This window comes from Phaseolus vulgaris, chromosome 9, assembly GCF_051622355.1.
Source record: "Phaseolus vulgaris cultivar YP4 chromosome 9, ASM5162235v1, whole genome shotgun sequence".
Classification (NCBI taxonomy): Eukaryota; Viridiplantae; Streptophyta; class Magnoliopsida; order Fabales; family Fabaceae; genus Phaseolus; species Phaseolus vulgaris.
The window spans coordinates 20,467,961-20,485,656 of record NC_143506.1 but is presented as its reverse complement, the minus strand read 5'-3'; the positions used below and the strand labels follow the sequence as shown (position 1 = coordinate 20,485,656).

Genomic DNA, 17,696 nt, shown 5'->3' with positions numbered 1-17,696 from the left:
TATTGAAAAATTAAAATTTTATCCATGTTTCAATTCATTCAATTAAGATGAAAATATAAATTCAAGTATGAGGATTGTTAGAAGATTTGATTAAAAATAATTAAACTTTTGTTTTGCATCTATTTTCTGTAAATGTATCATAGTATCTTATCAAAGTTTTGTTATAAAATATTTGAATGAATGACTAATTTGTTAAAGAGTATCTTATTGAAATCTCTTCTTTATATTATTTTTATTAACAAATTTTAAATATAAAAATTTGTTTAAAACTAGATTCACTCTCACTCTTAATCCTCCTAACGGGAATACTGACGCGATGTGTATCCGCATTTTTTTTCTAATGCATATCTATATTTTATTATTATGTATCCAATATTTTATTGTTATTATGTATCCAATATTTTAAAATATATAACTTTTGTCCTCTATTATGTAACAAATATTATAATCATATTTAAGTTTTTTTTTAAAGTTATTTGAGATAAAATTGTAATTAATTGATAATGTAAAATTACAATATACATGAAAATTAACATCATATTTTAAAATATATAACTTTTGACCTTTATTTGGTTGAATCTATAATTTTGGTATTCTCATTTTAAAATAAATACATTTGGTGTTTCTGTTATGAAAATTCAAAATGTAGTTGAATTTTTTGTTAGAAAACTATAAAGACTGATTATCCGACTTGTAATTTTTCTCGCACAATGTGATAGTCTATCTCAATGTGTTTTGTGCGTCCATGAAATATTGGGTTGCTGCTATATGTAATGCCGCTTGATTATCACAGAAAAGTTGAGCTGACAAGTTACATGACACCTTTAAATCCTGCAACAAATATCGCAACCAACCGATCTCCAAACAAGTATTAGCCATCGCGCGGTATTCTGCTTCCGTTGATGATGTTTGTCTATTTTTTTTTTTACTTCCATGAGATAATAGAAGTATTGGTTATTAGTTCAGATTTTATTATTATTAATTCTGATTTTATTACACTTGAACTATTGTACCGTTAAATGTCAATTTACAGGACTATTAGTATTCATATTTTTTAGCTTTCAGTAATTGTACTTTTATTATATATATTATTGAAGTAAATCAAAATAAAAAAATCAGTTCAACAGTTTTGCATTCAATTAGTTTTTACAACCTTTTGCTTTTTGTTATTTTCTTCAATTAGTTACTACAAATGGTATTAAAGCTAGTTTGTTATCATGAACTCTATCCAATTATCAGTCCCTATCCTTAATGGAAAAAATTACAATAGGTGGTGCTTGCATATGAGAGTTTTGTTTGATTATCATAATTAGGCCTTCGTTTGTAAAATTGGGCCTTCGTTTGGACCATTCATAAGTGATAAGCACGGTTAAGGCATAATTGGGCCTTTGTTTGGACCCAAAAGCAGACTCATAGCAGTCATAGCTCATCTAGAGCAGTATAAATAGCAGAAGAGGCACAAGACCCAAGGTAACTATTCACTCTCTACTCCTCTGATACTTAGCTCTCGGACTGACTTGATCATCAGTGTGTCTTCGCAGGGACCTCCTGTCGTGTCCAGATCAGAGATCTAGCCGAAAGAAGCCTAACCAAAAGACCAGGAAGACGAAAAGATTACAACAAGAGGAAGTGTTCTGGGGTCTAGTCTTATAGGAATATGGAAACTTTTCATTAACACCACAAATAATAAAAAAACACACTTCACAACTCCTTATAATAATATTTTAAACAAAAAATAAAATAAAAGTAATTAAAAATTAGTTTATTAGAATGTTAAGGTATGTTTTTATTGTTGATGGTACCATCCTCACATATGGTCATTCTTAGCTGACAATAACAGGGACTTCATTACTATGCAGACATAATTTGGACCATTTTTAATGGCATTGGTAGTTACTGTGTTACGAATTAATGTTATAAACTGTATTGCGTAATGTATTAAGTATTTAGTTTGTAATGTGACATTGAACTCATAAAATACTATCTTAGTCCCAAATTATTTTCAATTTATTTTAACATAGATCCAAAATAGTAATTGTACTACCAGATGGCCGTAAGGCCGGCTAGACCGGATAGACGACAGAACCGACTAGACGACAACAGGCGAAGCTAAACGCGTAATTAAGTATAAACAACCCAACTTAAATGGTAAGCACGGTTAAGACTCAATTGGGCCTTCGTTTGGACCCTAAAGCAGGCCCACAGCGGCCATAGCCCACCTAGAGCAGTATAAATAGCAGAAGAGGCACATCACCCAAGGTAACTATTCACTCCCCACTCTTCTGGTACCTAGCTCTCGGTCTGACTTGATCGTCGGAGTGTCTTCGCAGGTACTCCCCCCATCGTGTCCAAGCTGAAGACCTAGTCGAAAGAAGACCAACCGGAGGACCAACCGGAAGGCTGACAAGACGAGAAGAACGACACGACATCATCAGAAGAAGTGTTCTGCAGGGTCAGATCTTGTAGGAACATATTGGCGCCCACCGTGGGGCCGAGAACACTAACCCCACGAATTATCTGCATGGTGACTACGAGGAACATGACGGGTACCGATAGGAATGCACAAGAAGAAACCAGCCGTCCGGACCCTATGACGTTAATCTTGAAGATGCAGCAGGAAATGGAAGCTTTGAGGAAGGAGAATGCTCAGATGAAAGAAAAGCTTGCTAAGAAGCCGGAAATACCGGAAGCTATGGATAATATCCCCTCAAGAGATCATGCGAACACGGATACACATGAGGCCGGGAGCTCGTATCAAGAAAACGTAAGGCCGACCTCAAATAATGTGCTAAACACGGCGCCTAGAAGAAGTCCCTTCACCGAAACCATCCTTGAAGTCCCCTTGCCGGGAACCTGGAACAACCCCACGTTGGACAAGTATGATGGGTCCACGGATCCGGATGAGCATGTAAATGCGTACCTGACACAGGTCGGCTTGCATACGGCGGAAGACGCGTTGTGGTGCCGAATATTCCCCACCTCACTTAAGGGGGCAGCCTTGAGCTGGTTTACTCGACTGCCAGCTCAATCCATAGATTGCTTCGACACACTTGCGGCTAAGTTTGGAGCACAGTTCACTACCAGCCGACCACACCACCTCACCTCGATCGCCTTAGTGAATATTCGGCAAGAGAAGTCGGAGACCTTGAGGGCCTTCATGAACAGATTCAGCAAAACAGCGTTAGACATACGAAACCTAAGTCCCGAAGTGGCGATGCACCACATGGTGACTGCGCTGAAGCCGGGACCATTCTCGGACAGTTTATGCATGCAACCGGCCGCAACATTGGACGAGTTGCGCCAAAGAGCCACCAAATACATGCAGCTGGAGGAATTGAAAGAGTTTCGGAGTAGAGCTCAGGCGCCCGACGAACCTGAGAGGAGGAGAGACAGAAGCAGGCCAACACATTTTGGGAAGCCCAGAGACTTACCCAGGGGACCACGTTTCAACTGTTACACCCCCTTGACTGCCGAAAGGTCAAAGGTCTTAGAGGAAGCTCTCAATGCAGATCTCCTGAAGGCACCAAGCAGGACTCCTACTCCGTTGAGTGCCGACCAAACCAAGCATTGTCGATACCACCGCAATTTTGGGCACACAACAGAAGATTGTTGGGCACTGAAGGATAAAATTGAAGAGCTCATCCAAGCTGGTCATCTGCGACGCTTTGTCCAGACAAGTCGAGAGGAGAGGAAAAACGAAGTTGATCTGGAAAAAAGAGAGAAGGGCGTAGGGACACGCAGGCAAACGAGCAGAGGGGCCGAAGAGGCCGGGACGGCCGAGAAGGACGAGGAGCAAGAGATCATCGAAGAACCATGCCGGTACGGGGAGTCATAAACACAATCGCCGGAGGTTTCGCGGGAGGAGGAACTACATCATCCTCCCGGAAAAGACACCTCCGGGCGGTCAGTTCGGTGTACTCCATCAGCAGAAGCAACAGGAGAAGCCTGCCTCCCATGCTTTTCACGGATTCGGACTTCAGAAACATAAACCCGAAGCACGATGACCTTATGGTAGTCACAATCGAGGTAGCCAACTTTGTCATCATGAAAACTCTGATAGATCAAGGGAGCTCTGTGGATATCTTGTATTGGAAGACCTTCCGAAAGATGGGCATATCTGACGACGACATTGTCCAGTATGATGAACAAATCATTGGCTTCGCGGGGCAGAGAGTCAACACCAGAGGATACATTGACCTGGACACCAAATTTGGAGAAGGAAATCGAGACTGTCGGACGATCAAAATCAGATACCTGCTTGTCGACGCCGAAACGTCTTACAATATTTTGATCGGGCGATCCTCTCTCAACAAATTGGGAGCTATAGTCTCGACACCTCACCTGGCCATGAAGTTCCCGGCCGACAACCCGAGTAGGGGCCGAGAGGTGGTCACCCTCCATGCCGACCAAAAAACTGCCAGAGAATGTTACGCGGCAAGTTTGAAGATTCTGCCACCGCGAACACCCACCCGGAGGGCCGAGGTTCATCATATATCCTTGAGTGATGACTTGGATCCAAGACCTAATGACGAACCCCAAGTGGAACCCAAGGAAGAGGTGGTGCCATGCCGAGTGGGCCGAGCAGGTCAGAATACTCGTTTGGGATCAACCTTAGGAGAAGAGGGAAAGAACATTATCACAGCTGTCCTATACAAAAACACAGACTTGTTCGCATGGTCGGCAGCCGACATGCCGGGAATAGATCCTCGCATAATCTCGCACAAACTATCAGTCTGTAAGGAGGCCAGGCCGGTAGCCCAGAAGAAGAGAAAGTTCGTGGGAGAAAAAGGACGGATAGTCGAAGAGGAAACCAGGAAACTACTGGATGCTAGGTTTATCCGAGAAGTGCATTACACCACGTGGTTGGCAAACATCGTCCTGGTGCAGAAGAACAATGGAAAGTGGCGAATGTGTACTGATTACACCCATCTTAATAGGGCATGTCCAAAAGATGCATATCCATTGCCAAGCATTGACCGGCTGGTAGATGGCGCAGCCGGCCACAAAGTGTTAAGTTTTCTTGATGCATACTCTGGATACAACCAAATATGCATGAATCCGGCAGACCGAGAGAAGACAGCCTTCATTACCGACAAAGCCAATTTTTGCTATGAGGTCATGCCTTTCGGCCTCAAGAATGCTGGAGCCACCTATCAGAGGCTCATGGACCAGATGTTCCTAGATCAGATAGGAAGGACCATGGAAGTATATGTTGACGACATAATTGTAAAATCCGATAGCGTGGAACAACACGCCAACGACTTGGCCGAGGTCTTCCAGCAGATAAGAAAGTATAACATGCGCCTTAACCCAGAGAAATGCGTATTTGGAGTCGAAGGAGGCAAGTTCCTAGGCTTCATGCTGACAAGCCGAGGAATCGAGGCGAATCCGGACAAGTGTCGGGCCTTGGAAACCATGAGAAGCCCGGAAAACCTGAAAGAAGTTCAGCGGCTGGTGGGAAGACTGACGTCCTTGTCCAGATTTATGCCTAGATTAACGGATAAGATCAGACCAATCTTGAGGCTCACGAAGAAAGCAGAGAAGTTCACATGGAGCGAAGGTTGCGAAGAAGCTTTTCAAACGGTAAAAAAGGCGTTGGCCGAACCGCCTATTCTAAGCAAACCCGTCCATGGGATCCCTCTACTGGTCTACCTGGCCGTGTCGCCGGAAGCCGTAAGTGCCGCCATAGTACAAGGCACGACAGAACAAAAACCAGTCTACTTCATTAGCCGAGTACTACAGGAGGCGGAAACCCGGTATCAAATGATCGAGAAGGTAGCTCTAGCCCTCGTCCATGCCTCTAGAAGGCTACGACAATATTTCCAAAGTCACGAGGTTATAGTGCGAACCGACTTCCCTATCAATAAGATTTTGCAAAAACCCGAGTTGGCCGGAAGAATGATTGGCTGGTCAGTCGAGCTGTCCGAATTCAGCATTAAATACGAACCACAAGGACCTATCAAGTCCCAATGCTTGGCAGACTTCACTTCAGAGTTACAGCAATGCCAAGTACCTGAAACCATATGGGTCTTGCATGTCGATGGCTCCTCAAGTAAGAAGGGTGGGGGAGCCGGAATTGTTCTGGAAGGGCCAAAAAATATACAAATTGAGCAATCTTTGCGTTTTGGTTTCCCTACTTCGAACAATCAAGCAGAATATGAAGCGCTCATAGCCGGACTGTTGCTGGCAAAAGATGTGGGAGCTCAGAAGGTGGAATGTCATACGGACTCACAACTCATGGCCGAGCATGTCAATGGGAACTACCAAATCAAAGATCCTCTGCTCCTGAAATACTACCACAGAGTGGTTAACATCATCAGTCAGTTTCAAAACGTCAAGATAAATCATGTGAAACGACAAGAAAACCAGAGGGCCGACACCCTGTCCAAACTGGCAACCGCTAGGACGAAAGGCCGACACGCCTCTGTCATTCAGCAGATCTTATCGGCTCCGTCGGTCCCCATCGGGGAATGCATGGTCACCGAAAAAGGAGAATACGACTGGGTGTCCGACATGAAGAAAGCTGTCAAGGACCGTGAAGAAGGGAAGGACGACCATGACTTACACCTATCCAGGAAAGTGTCACGATTTGTTATAATAGGAGAAGACTTGTACAAGCGAGGATTCTCAACCCCTTTACTCAAATGTGTGTCGAAAGTAGAAGCCGAATATATTCTGCAAGAATTACACCAAGGGGCGTGCGGGTTACATTCTGGGGCCCGAACAATGGCGACGAGAGTCCTGAGGGCCGGTTACTATTGGCCTACGCTAAGAACAGATTGCACCAACTTTGTGAAAAAATGTGTAAGTTGTCAAGAGCATGGTCCGCTAATCCACCCACACCCTCACAACCTGCAAAGCATCAATTCTCCCTGGCCTTTTGCCCTGTGGGGGATGGACATAATAGGTCCCTTCCCCCAGGCAACCGGGCAAAGGAAGTTTCTGCTGGTCGCAGTGGATTACTTTACAAAGTGGATTGAGGTGGAACCCCTTGCAAGCATCACAGCTAGGCAAGTCCAGAACTTTGTATGGAAAGACATCATCTGCAGGTTCGGAATCCCGCACACCATCATCACGGACAATGGGAGACAATTTACTGATCGCAAGTTGGCCGAATTCTATGAAAGCCTGGGCGTCCAGCACAAGACAAGTTCAGTGGAGCACCCGCAAACCAATGGCCAAGCCGAATCTGCCAACAAAGTCATCCTGAACGAACTAAAGAAAAGACTTGGTAGTGCCAAAGGTAAATGGGTAGAGGAGCTCGTAGAAGTTCTCTGGGCATACCGGTGTACCCCCCACTCGGCAACTGGGGAAACCCCGTACAATCTCACCTACGGCACAGACGCCATGCTGCCGGTTGAGGTCGGAGAACCGACAATCCGAAGAGAACTCCACAGTTTGAAGATGAATGAAGAGTGTCTAAGAGCGGAGTTGGATTTGCTCCAGGAAGCACGCGACAGGGCCAAGATAAGAGAACAAGCTTGCAAGCAGATGGCTGCGAGAAGATACAATTCAAAGACAAAACCAAGAGCCTTCCAAGAAGGAGACCTGGTCTGGAGAATGAAAGGGGAAGCTCGCAGGATCCCAGCAGAAGGAAAGTTCAATGCAAACTGGGAGGGTCCCTTCAAGGTCAGAGAAAATCTCCAGAACGGCGCATATCGCCTGGAACAATTGGATGGCAGGGAAGTTCCCAGGACGTGGAACGCGAGCCATTTGAAAATGTATTTCAGTTAACATGTATTATAGGTGTACTCTTTCCTACCTTCGATCTTTTTTCCCAGAGGGCTATCCCGAGGGTTTTTGATTGAAGAAGGTTTTAACGAGGCACCACAATCAATGAAATCATGTTTATCACTCAAAATCCTCTGGCAAATCATTAATACAAGAATCAATAAAAACCTCTCGGCCAAGGAAGAATTCACCCAAGTGAATCCCTGCCGAGAGTACAAGAAAAACCTCTCGGCCAAGGAAGAATTCACCCAAGTGAATCCCTGCCGAGAGTACAACAAAAACCTCTCGGCCAAGGAAGAATTCACTCAAGTGAATCCCTGCCGACCGAGAGTGCAATAAAAACCTCTCGGCCAAGGAAGAATTCACCCAAGTGAATCCCTGCCGAGAGTACAAGAAAAACCTCTCGGCCAAGGAAGAATTCACCCATGTGAATCCCTGCCGAGAGTACAAGAAAAACCTCTCGGCCAAGGAAGAATTCACCCAAGTGAATCCCTGCCGAGAGTACAAGAAAAACCTCTCGGCCAAGGAAGAATTCACTCAAGTGAATCCCTGCCGACCGAGAGTGCAATAAAAACCTCTCGGCCAAGAGAGTTCAAAATAAAAACCTTTTGGCCAGGGAAGAATTTACCCAAGTGAATCCCTGCCGACCGAGAGTACAATAAAGACCTCTCGACCAAGAGGGTTCACGATAAACCTCTCGGCCAAGGAAGAATTCACCCAAGTGAATCCCTGCCGACCGAGAGTGCAATGAAAACCTCTCGGCCAAGACAGTTCAAAAGAAAAACCTCGGCGAAGGAAGAATTCACCCAAGTGAATCCCTGCCGACCGAGAGTACAATAAAGACCTATCGACCAAGAGGGTTCACGATAAACCTTTCGGCCAAGGAAGAATTCACCCAAGTGAATCCCTGCCGACCGAGAGTGCAATGAAAACCTCTCGGCCAAGACAGTTCAAAAGAAAAACCTCTTGGCGAAGGAAGAATTCACTCAAGTGAACCCCTGCCGACCGAGAGTGCAATAAAAACCTCTCGGCCAAGAGAGTCTTAGAAAGTCAAACAAGTAATGTATACGAGAAGTGAGTGAAAGACGACATTCAAATTAAGAAATTCTCATTCATGGTATTCAAAAGAAACCGGCTACGCCGTATCGATTACACAAAAGACGGGGTCACGACTTTACAAAAAATAACAATTAAACGCGACCCACGCATAGAGGAACAAACTAGCTATCGGGCTCTAGGTGTTCGACCTCTGAAGCTGTCGGGGGAGCTAGCACTTGAGGTGAGCTTGGGATTTGATCTAGCGGCATGAGTTGGCCTTCGTAGAAGTCCTTGTCAACATCAAATTTCCCTTCATCCAAGGGAACATTATAGAAAAAGGCTGCTTGCCGAAGGGCTTTCTTAAAGCCAAGTTCATGTTCCTCCATGACGCTATCTTCGGCCACCTCTAGTTCCTTCAGCAGCTTCTCTATCTTCTCTTCGGCTCGATGGTTGGTATGGGCCATGTCCAAGAGGCTGTCCTTTAAGCCCTTCACTTCGTTATCAGCCTTCTCGGCAACCTCTCTACCAGCCCTCTCGGCCAGTTCGGACTTCTCTTTCCACATCGCCACCTCAGCCTCTAGAGCTTCCTTCTGAGCCACAAGTGTAGCATTCTCGGTCAACTTTGTTTTCAAGCTGGCCGAGGACTCATTCAGCTTAGTTCGGAGCCCCTCCACCTCGGCTGCATTTTTGTCCCTCTTCATCAAATCGGACGCCATCCGTTTGCCGAGTACCAAGGTCCTAGAACACAACTCCATGAAGGCGTCATGAACTTGAGCAGGGCGTGCCGACAGATACGCATCTTGCTGGTAAGGATTCAGCATGATGTTCACCTTCTCGGCCACATTAAGATCGTGTCCAAGAAAGTCAGGCCCACTTGAACCCGGTCTCCTAGGCAATCGGCCCCTCTTAGGAGACCTTCCAGATGAAGAGCGCTCCCCATGGCGCCGAGAAGACTTGCCACGATCCTTGCCATGGTCTTCTTTTCGTTTCTTTGGGTTGGTCGGGCGGTCGACTTCGGCAGCTGGCACTATAGTAATGGGGATAGCAGCCTCGGCATTCGGTGTACCCGATCCTCCCGGCGTATCCCCCCTCGCGGCCATCTGAGCTTGCCGCTTCAGGCGAAGCTCTCGAAAATAATCTTTCTTTCCACCTGGCGGCACCAAACTTGCCATTATACCTGAAGGACGAAAGCAAAGTTAGTCATAGTAAAATGCACAAAAAGACGAGTAAAAACACATACCATCAACATCAACACATCTATCAGGGGACAAGTAGGCACGGACGAGGGACCGGGTTGGAATCTTGCGAGGAAGTTGGTCCAACACCGATAACACTTCCAAGTCGTCATCGGTCATCAGGGACCTCGGCCATAAATTGAAACGTGCCGGATCCTTCGTCCAATAAAAAGGAAACTTAGGTGTCTCACCATCAAAGAAAAACTGCCGTCCCCCCTCCTCAATGACAACCTTAAAGAAACCTGTTTTAAAGTTCTTATAAGATGTCGTATAAGGAGCGAAAAGGCTATTTTTTGTTTGGCCGACAAGGGATAACCAACATATTCGGTCACCCGGCCTAGTGCCAAAGAAATGCAAAAAAGACCTAGTTGTCGGTCTAAGACTCAACACATCGCAAAGCAACCGAAAGGCCTGGAGTGCTGCCCAGCTATTCGGGTGCAGTTGTGTGGGGGCTACATTTAAAACACGCAGCACCTCCATGGAAAAACTATCAAGGGGAAAGCGGATATGCATATCCGAAAACAAACAAGAATAGAAATAAAAAAAGTCCTTTTGCCCTTCCCCCCTTCCCAAACAAACAGTCTCAAACTCTCGACACCTACGAAGAGCGAAAGCACCACTAGGCACACCATCTAACACAATATCTACGCTATCTACAAAATCCTGAAGCAACGAAACTTTGGTAAAGACAGAAAAGAACTCACGAACGCTACTATGTACCCATTTATACTCGGCCTCTCGGGTTTCCTCCCCTGCGTACCCACTCAATGACAACGACTCTGCGGGTTGTTCACTTTCCCGACTCAAAGGGCCGACAGCCCGAGAAGAGCCTTCGGCACTCTCGGCATCTATGACGGGGATATCATCAGCCAATGGCCTCTCCCTATCAGACCCCCTAGACACAGGACATGAGGCAGCAGCCGAAAGAAGAGACATTGTTACCTCCAGGAAACTCTTCAACCAATACACAAGGAACGAAGGAATATCACTCGGCTGTCGGACTCTCGGAGCTAGTTCATGAATCACGTGAAGAAATTGGAGCCCACTGCCACTCCTATTTATAGGTGAGAAAAACGAGAAGGCGAAGCGTCACAACGAATGCCCACCGTTGGATCCACATGCAATGAACGCGTGAGATCCTACCCAGTGGTCACATCCCACAGTACCACGTGCACGCGCCTCGAGTACAAGCCAATGTACTCAACCTCAACAAACTGAAGGCTCACGGCAATTCGACTCTACGTTACATTTTAGCCAACTCACTTAAGCCTGGGGGGCATATGTACTACCAGATGGCCGTAAGGCCGGCTAGACCGGATAGACGACAGAACCGACTAGACGACAACAGGCGAAGCTAAACGCGTAATTAAGCATAAACAACCCAACTTAAATGGTAAGCACGGTTAAGACTCAATTGGGCCTTCGTTTGGACCCTAAAGCAGGCCCACAGCGCCCATAGCCCACCTAGAGCAGTATAAATAGCAGAAGAGGCACATCACCCAAGGTAACTATTCACTCCCCACTCTTCTGGTACCTAGCTCTCGGTCTGACTTGATCGTCGGAGTGTCTTCGCAGGTACTCCCCCCATCGTGTCCAAGCTGAAGACCCAATCGGAAGAAGACCAACCGGAGGACCAACCGGAAGGCCGACAAGACGAGAAGAACGACACGACATCATCAGAAGAAGTGTTCTGCAGGGTCAGATCTTGTAGGAACAGTAATAAATATATGCTTTTTATACTTTTTTTATTAAAATAGTTTCATTCTTGCCTTAGATTTATTTCAACCGTCCATTAATTATTAAGATAATGTGAGAGGAAAAATTAAAAAAAATTGTAAAATAAAAGCATCAATAATTTATGAGGTAACTTAATTAACCCTTGCGGAGTTGATACATATGTTTAACATGAATGAGATTGGACTGTTGTCCTTGTCTAGTTTTAAAGTGTTCAGCAACATTAACGTGAAATTGTGTGTCTGGTTCAACACTAAAAAACAATAAGCAGTTTTAAAGGTGGAAATTTTCCTTTCTATTTTGTCTCTTTTGTGAGAATGGGAAGGAGAAATTAAGGAGATAAAGTAGGTAGCATAGGGAGAGAGAGAAAGAGAAAGAAATAGAAGAATCCAGCATTGATGAGGTAGGAAGAGGATTGAAGAGTGGAGGAGAGTCAGTGAGGGCGAGGGGAAGGCGCGGTTGCGTTGAGGTGTGGCGGGTGGACGGAGGTGGGTGAGGGGCACTGGTAACATTTGGTGAAGAAACCGAATGTGTCAATCTGGTGTACGAAGTTAACCATACTCGCCCATCCACCGAATCCAAACCCTACCACTACAACCCACACCACCACAAATACGTTGATCGTGTACGCACCTGCCCATCTTCCCACCAACTTCGGAGGTTGCTCCACCGCATTCTGCATTGCATTCAATCAGTAATCAAATGAAATGAAGCAGTTGTAAATTGCAATGAAAATGCAGAGACGGTGGTACCTGTCGAGCAGCGGGTGATTTGAAGGTGAAGATGTGAGCGAGGGCGGGAATGATGTAAACGGTGAAGCTGACAAGAAGAGATCCAACGGTGGAGTTGATGGGCCCAAAGAAGGGGAAGACTATGGCGAGAAACCATATGGGGATGACCACTGGTAATCTGGCAAGAGCACGCTTGCAGAGGCTCCTACACTCGTGTATCCCTATTGCTTTCTCCCACACCAAATACAGTGGCGTGCATGCAAACCCAAATGTTATGAACTGCAGTTACTATTGATCGTTAGTTGTCAGCTATGAATTAGATGGAGTGGTTAGTTACTTATTACTTGCCTGGTGGATGAGCATTAAAATGACAGCCATGTCACGGAAGGGTGACCTTGGAAGGAGAGAAAAAGCGTTGGAGTGATCAAGAAGCATGTCTCCAAATGCCCAGTATACTGCTGCTGCCGATGGAAGCGTCAGTGTCAGTACATACAAGCTAGCCAGTAAGTATATGGACTTGAATTTCTTAGGCTTCCACATCGCATGCATTATCTCCCTGTCCCATGTCACCACAAAACATCATCATTTTCACCAATTTACTCCACCAACTTTCTTCTACAACTACTATCTTTTAAATATACTTTCATGAAATACAAAATACAGTTCAAATAAACCACATTTTCTACAATTTAAAGTTAAATACTAATAGTAATCACAGGTGTTAAAGTAATTAGCCATCAACGTGGGAGTTTATATACAAACAAAATACAAAAAAGTGAAGAGAACAATAAAAGTGGAAATTTTTGGCTTAATGTTTCATTCAGCTGTGGCAGCTGTGCTACAATTGTGAAAGTTACAAGAAGGAAAGCTGGAACACTCCTGTCCTCATGATAAAAAAGCTTTAAAGCTGATCCTTTAAAGAAAGAACCTTGGCTTTCTACAACCAAAAAAGAGCTCAAGGATTCCCCAGAAAAAAGGGGCCTTCTTTTGCACGCATGCGTATCAGCATTATTTTCTTTTTCCAAAAAAAAGTAATATATAACATCTGACAAAAAAGTCCGCAGCAGAATTTTGATTTTCTAACCGAACATGAAAAGTTACGATTCTCGTCTAAAAGTTAAAAAGAAAAAATCAATGGGAAAGGGACTTAAGATGGTCATGGGCTACATTTTGACAACTCGTGTATGAAAAGTCAAGTTTGAGTATAAAGAAAAGGGAAATTATACGAGTTCCAGTTTATACCTACACTAAAATATTAATATTTATAATAAAAAAAATTAAAATAAAAAAATGTCTTTAATAAAATATTAGACAAAATATAAAATGTTAAAATAATTTTTAAAATTAAAAAATATTAAAAATGATTAAAATATTAATATTTAGTGGGGAGTAAAATGGAGCAATGTTGTCAAACCATCATTTTCCTAAAGAAAATGACATTTAGCTTCACTTCACCAATGGATGCACCCTGCCTCGTTATTTTGCCATCCAATTTAGCATTCATAAGCAGTAAGAACAGTTAAGTACTAAAAAATAAAGTTGGCAGATAAATTTATTCAAGAATTATCCAATTAGCAGCAACATTTACGTATAACGAAGCCAAAATCGAAGGAGGAGAAAAGAAACAGTTGTCAAAACGTAAAAGATACAATTCATAGGAATGGTATATGAGATGAGATATATCAGTCTTACACAGTAACGGCATGTCCCCCGAATGTGTAGAGAATGTTTGTGGCCCCCGTAAAATATAGAACCAATTTAGTCGGACCTGAATGCTTAACCCCCTCCACCTACACAATCATAGTAACATAACATCGCATGTTATTATAGCAACCACCAACAAATATAATATTCATAAAGCATATATAGTGGGAATAATATAGTAGTTATTTATTTGCAAATTTGAAACTATTACCTGGCCATGGAGGAGAGAGGCAACAGTGAGGTACCAAGCAGTGTAAGTGGTCATGAGGAGGCCAAGAGAGGACCAGATTCTGTAGTTGTGGAAGGAAGGGATAAATACAGTGGTGGCACAGCATGCTCCAAAGATATAAGTCCAAGTCCTCTTATCCAAATTATCATTTATGTAATATATGTTGCTGCAAAAAAAGTTAACCATGTTACTAGCCCAAATAAGTTGCGGAACACGAGTTTTATTCATCTGAATAATAGTAAAAATCAGCTAATGATTTTTGCATTGGAGTTAGATGATACCTTGCACAGGCTATGAGTTGGATAACAGACCCAAAAAGAAGAAATGTGCAGTTGAAGGCCAAACCAACGTTTCTCCAGTGCTTCCCGAGGAGCCCATCAAGAACCTCAAACCACTGAAATACTTACGTTGTGTTAAACAGACACATTAAAGTTACAAAGACCAAAGGGTAAGGAAAATTCAGATTTGAAAGTGGGAGAGTTGGACCTGGATGACATGGTTCCTGAAATTAAATTTTTCTCTCTCTTTTCTGGTTCTGTATTCAACGTAGAGTGTGCTAATGAGGTAAGCAGTCCAGCAGCCCAGCAAGCCGTAGAAGAGTTGAAAAAGGGTGCCAGAAAGCATTCCCAGCTGGGAAAATGAGTAAGGCAGCGTAAGCAGAACTTGAGCCACCTGACATAAACATATAAAAGTGTAAATATCGAATCTACATGCATGGAATGGAGAATAAGCCCTTTTTTGGATGCATAAATATATCTTGAGAAGAAAGAATTAATATGTTTTGGAAACCAACCTGGTTGGAAGCACAGCTAAACCAAGCATCATAAACTGAACCACCATGCCACAAGAAGCTTAATAACTTGGATTTTATATCCCTAGGCTTCCCTTCACTTTCCATTTCTTCATAGTTCCCAACTATTACAGTTTCAACCTCTTTCTCCGATGCCATTTTTTTTGTTCTCTCTGAGATATCACGATAACTTGGCTTTTTGTTACCACACTTGAGGTTGGTATTTGTTTATTTTCTCTAGATGGGTTTGAGTACTGTGAACTGGGTTGAGATTGAATTGAATGGGAGAGGAGTTTAGAAGAGGTAGTGTATATATATATTGATATGGAGTGAAAAATTGTACTGATATAGGCATCACAGAAAAGGTTCCGTAAAGCTGTCAACGGTTCTCTAAGACTGTGGACACCCTTTTTGTTCTGCAAAGATTTAGAATAATAATCTTTTAACCTATTCTTTTTAATATAATATTCGGTATTCTTTTATATGATTAAAGTGAGACTTTAAATAATAATAGTACAAGTGACATCTTTTTATCCATCATTTTATAATTGTTCTTATTATTTTTTATTAAATAATTTAATCTATTATTTATTAATTACTATTATAAATAAAATCATGAAATAAAAATAATATAGTTATTATCTAAATTAGAGACTACAAAATTTTTGATTTCTAAATTAGTTTCTATTATTGTTAAATGGTTTCAAAATTGATCTCTAATTAGCAACAATTATTTAATTAAACACCAATTTAAAAATCATTTAATAATAATAAAAATTAATTTAGAAATTAAAATTTTTTTAGTCTCTAAAATTGTTTCTAATTTAATTACTATAACAACTAATTATTTTTTATTTCTAAAATGAGTTTCTATTTTATGATTTTCTTGTAGTGTAATTTTATATATTTTCTCATTTGTTTGGATGACTTGGTTGATGTAAGTTACTTGAGATAAATTTAAAATAAAGTTTAATATTTCATTAAAATTTGAAAACAATGTGAAATCTTTACAACTGAAACATCAATATTTTTTGAACTAGGGAGTGTATTTTTAAGAAGAATTTTGACGATCAGTAAATTTAAAAGAAAACATTTTTTTATAACACGTTATTCTCAATTAAAACTGTACATGCGATGATGGAGAATAATTGTTTTATAAGGCAAATACTTGATGAAGAAAATTGGTGGACCAATTCAAATTGCCCCACAAATTAGTTTGACCGACTAAAAAAATCATCATTTTTAGATAAATTAGTTTTACTCTAAAAAAAATATTATGTTTCTCATTTGATCAATATGAGATTATTTTCTGTACTACCAGATGGCCGTAAGGCCGACTAGACCGGATAGACGACAAAACCGACTAGACGACAACAGGCGAAGCTAAACGCGTAATTAAGCATAAACAACCCAACTTAAATGGTAAGCACGGTTAAGACTCAATTGGGTCTTCGTTTGGACCCTAAAGCAGGCCCACAGCGCCCATAGCCCACCTAGAGCAGTATAAATAGCAGAAGAGGCACATCACCCAAGGTAACTATTCACTCCCCACTCTTCTGGTACCTAGCTATCGGTCTGACTTGATCGTCGGAGTGTCTTCGCAGGTACTCCCCCCATCGTGTCCAAGCTGAAGATCCAGTCGGAAGACCAACCGGAGGACCAACCGGAAGGCCGACAAGACGAGAAGAACGATACGACATCATCAGAAGAAGTGTTCTGCAGGGTCAGATCTTGTAGGAACATTTTGGCGCCCACCGTGGGGCCGAGAACACTAACCCCACGAATTATCCGCATGGTGACTACGAGGAACATGACGGGTAACGATAGGAATGCACAAGAAGAAACCAGCCGTCCGGATCCTATGACGTTAATCTTGAAGATGCAGCAGGAAATGGAAGCTTTGAGGAAGGAGAATGCTCAAATGAAAGAAAAGCTTGCTAAGAAGCCGGAAGTACCGGAAGCTATGGATAATATCCCCTCAAGAGATCATGCGAACACGGATACACATGAGGCCGGGAGCTCGTATCAAGAAAACGTAAGGCCGACCCCAAATAATGTGCTAAACACGGCGCCTAGAAGAAGTCCCTTCACTGAAACCATCCTTGAAGTCCCCTTGCCGGGAACCTGGAACAACCCCACGTTGGACAAGTATGATGGGTCCACGGATCCGGATGAGCATGTAAATGCGTACCTGACACAGGTCGGCTTGCATACGGCGGAAGACGCGTTGTGGTGCCGAATATTCCCCACCTCACTTAAGGGGGCAGCCTTGAGCTGGTTTACTCGACTCCCAGCTCAATCCATAGATTGCTTCGACACACTTGCGGCTAAGTTTGGAGCACAGTTCACTACCAGCCGACCACACCACCTCACCTCGATCGCCTTAGTGAATATTCGGCAAGAGAAGTCGGAGACCTTGAGGGCCTTCATGAACAGATTCAGCAAAACAGCGTTGGACATACGAAACCTAAGTCCCGAAGTGGCGATGCACCACATGGTGACTG

General features: G+C 43.1%; 2 protein-coding genes across 2 annotated transcripts; both read right to left on the bottom strand.

The window, feature by feature from the left end:
• Positions 1 to 8,822: 8,822 nt before the first annotated feature.
• LOC150025208 (uncharacterized) lies at positions 8,823 to 11,070 on the bottom strand. Its single transcript, XM_090295601.1, has 2 exons — positions 10,010 to 11,070; positions 8,823 to 9,946 (listed from the first exon to the last, which is right to left on the bottom strand). The coding sequence occupies exons 1-2, from the start codon at positions 10,938 to 10,940 to the stop codon at positions 8,952 to 8,954; spliced, it is 1,926 nt and encodes a 641-aa protein (XP_090151727.1). The 5' UTR covers positions 10,941 to 11,070; the 3' UTR covers positions 8,823 to 8,951.
• A 766-nt stretch (positions 11,071 to 11,836) lies between these two features.
• Positions 11,837 to 15,590, bottom strand: LOC137821993 (auxin transporter-like protein 5). The gene is made up of 8 exons (XM_068626832.2): positions 15,196 to 15,590; positions 14,889 to 15,074; positions 14,684 to 14,796; positions 14,385 to 14,568; positions 14,162 to 14,259; positions 12,818 to 13,025; positions 12,491 to 12,748; positions 11,837 to 12,414 (listed from the first exon to the last, which is right to left on the bottom strand). The coding sequence occupies exons 1-8, from the start codon at positions 15,349 to 15,351 to the stop codon at positions 12,172 to 12,174; spliced, it is 1,446 nt and encodes a 481-aa protein (XP_068482933.1). The 5' UTR covers positions 15,352 to 15,590; the 3' UTR covers positions 11,837 to 12,171.
• Positions 15,591 to 17,696: the final 2,106 nt, after the last annotated feature.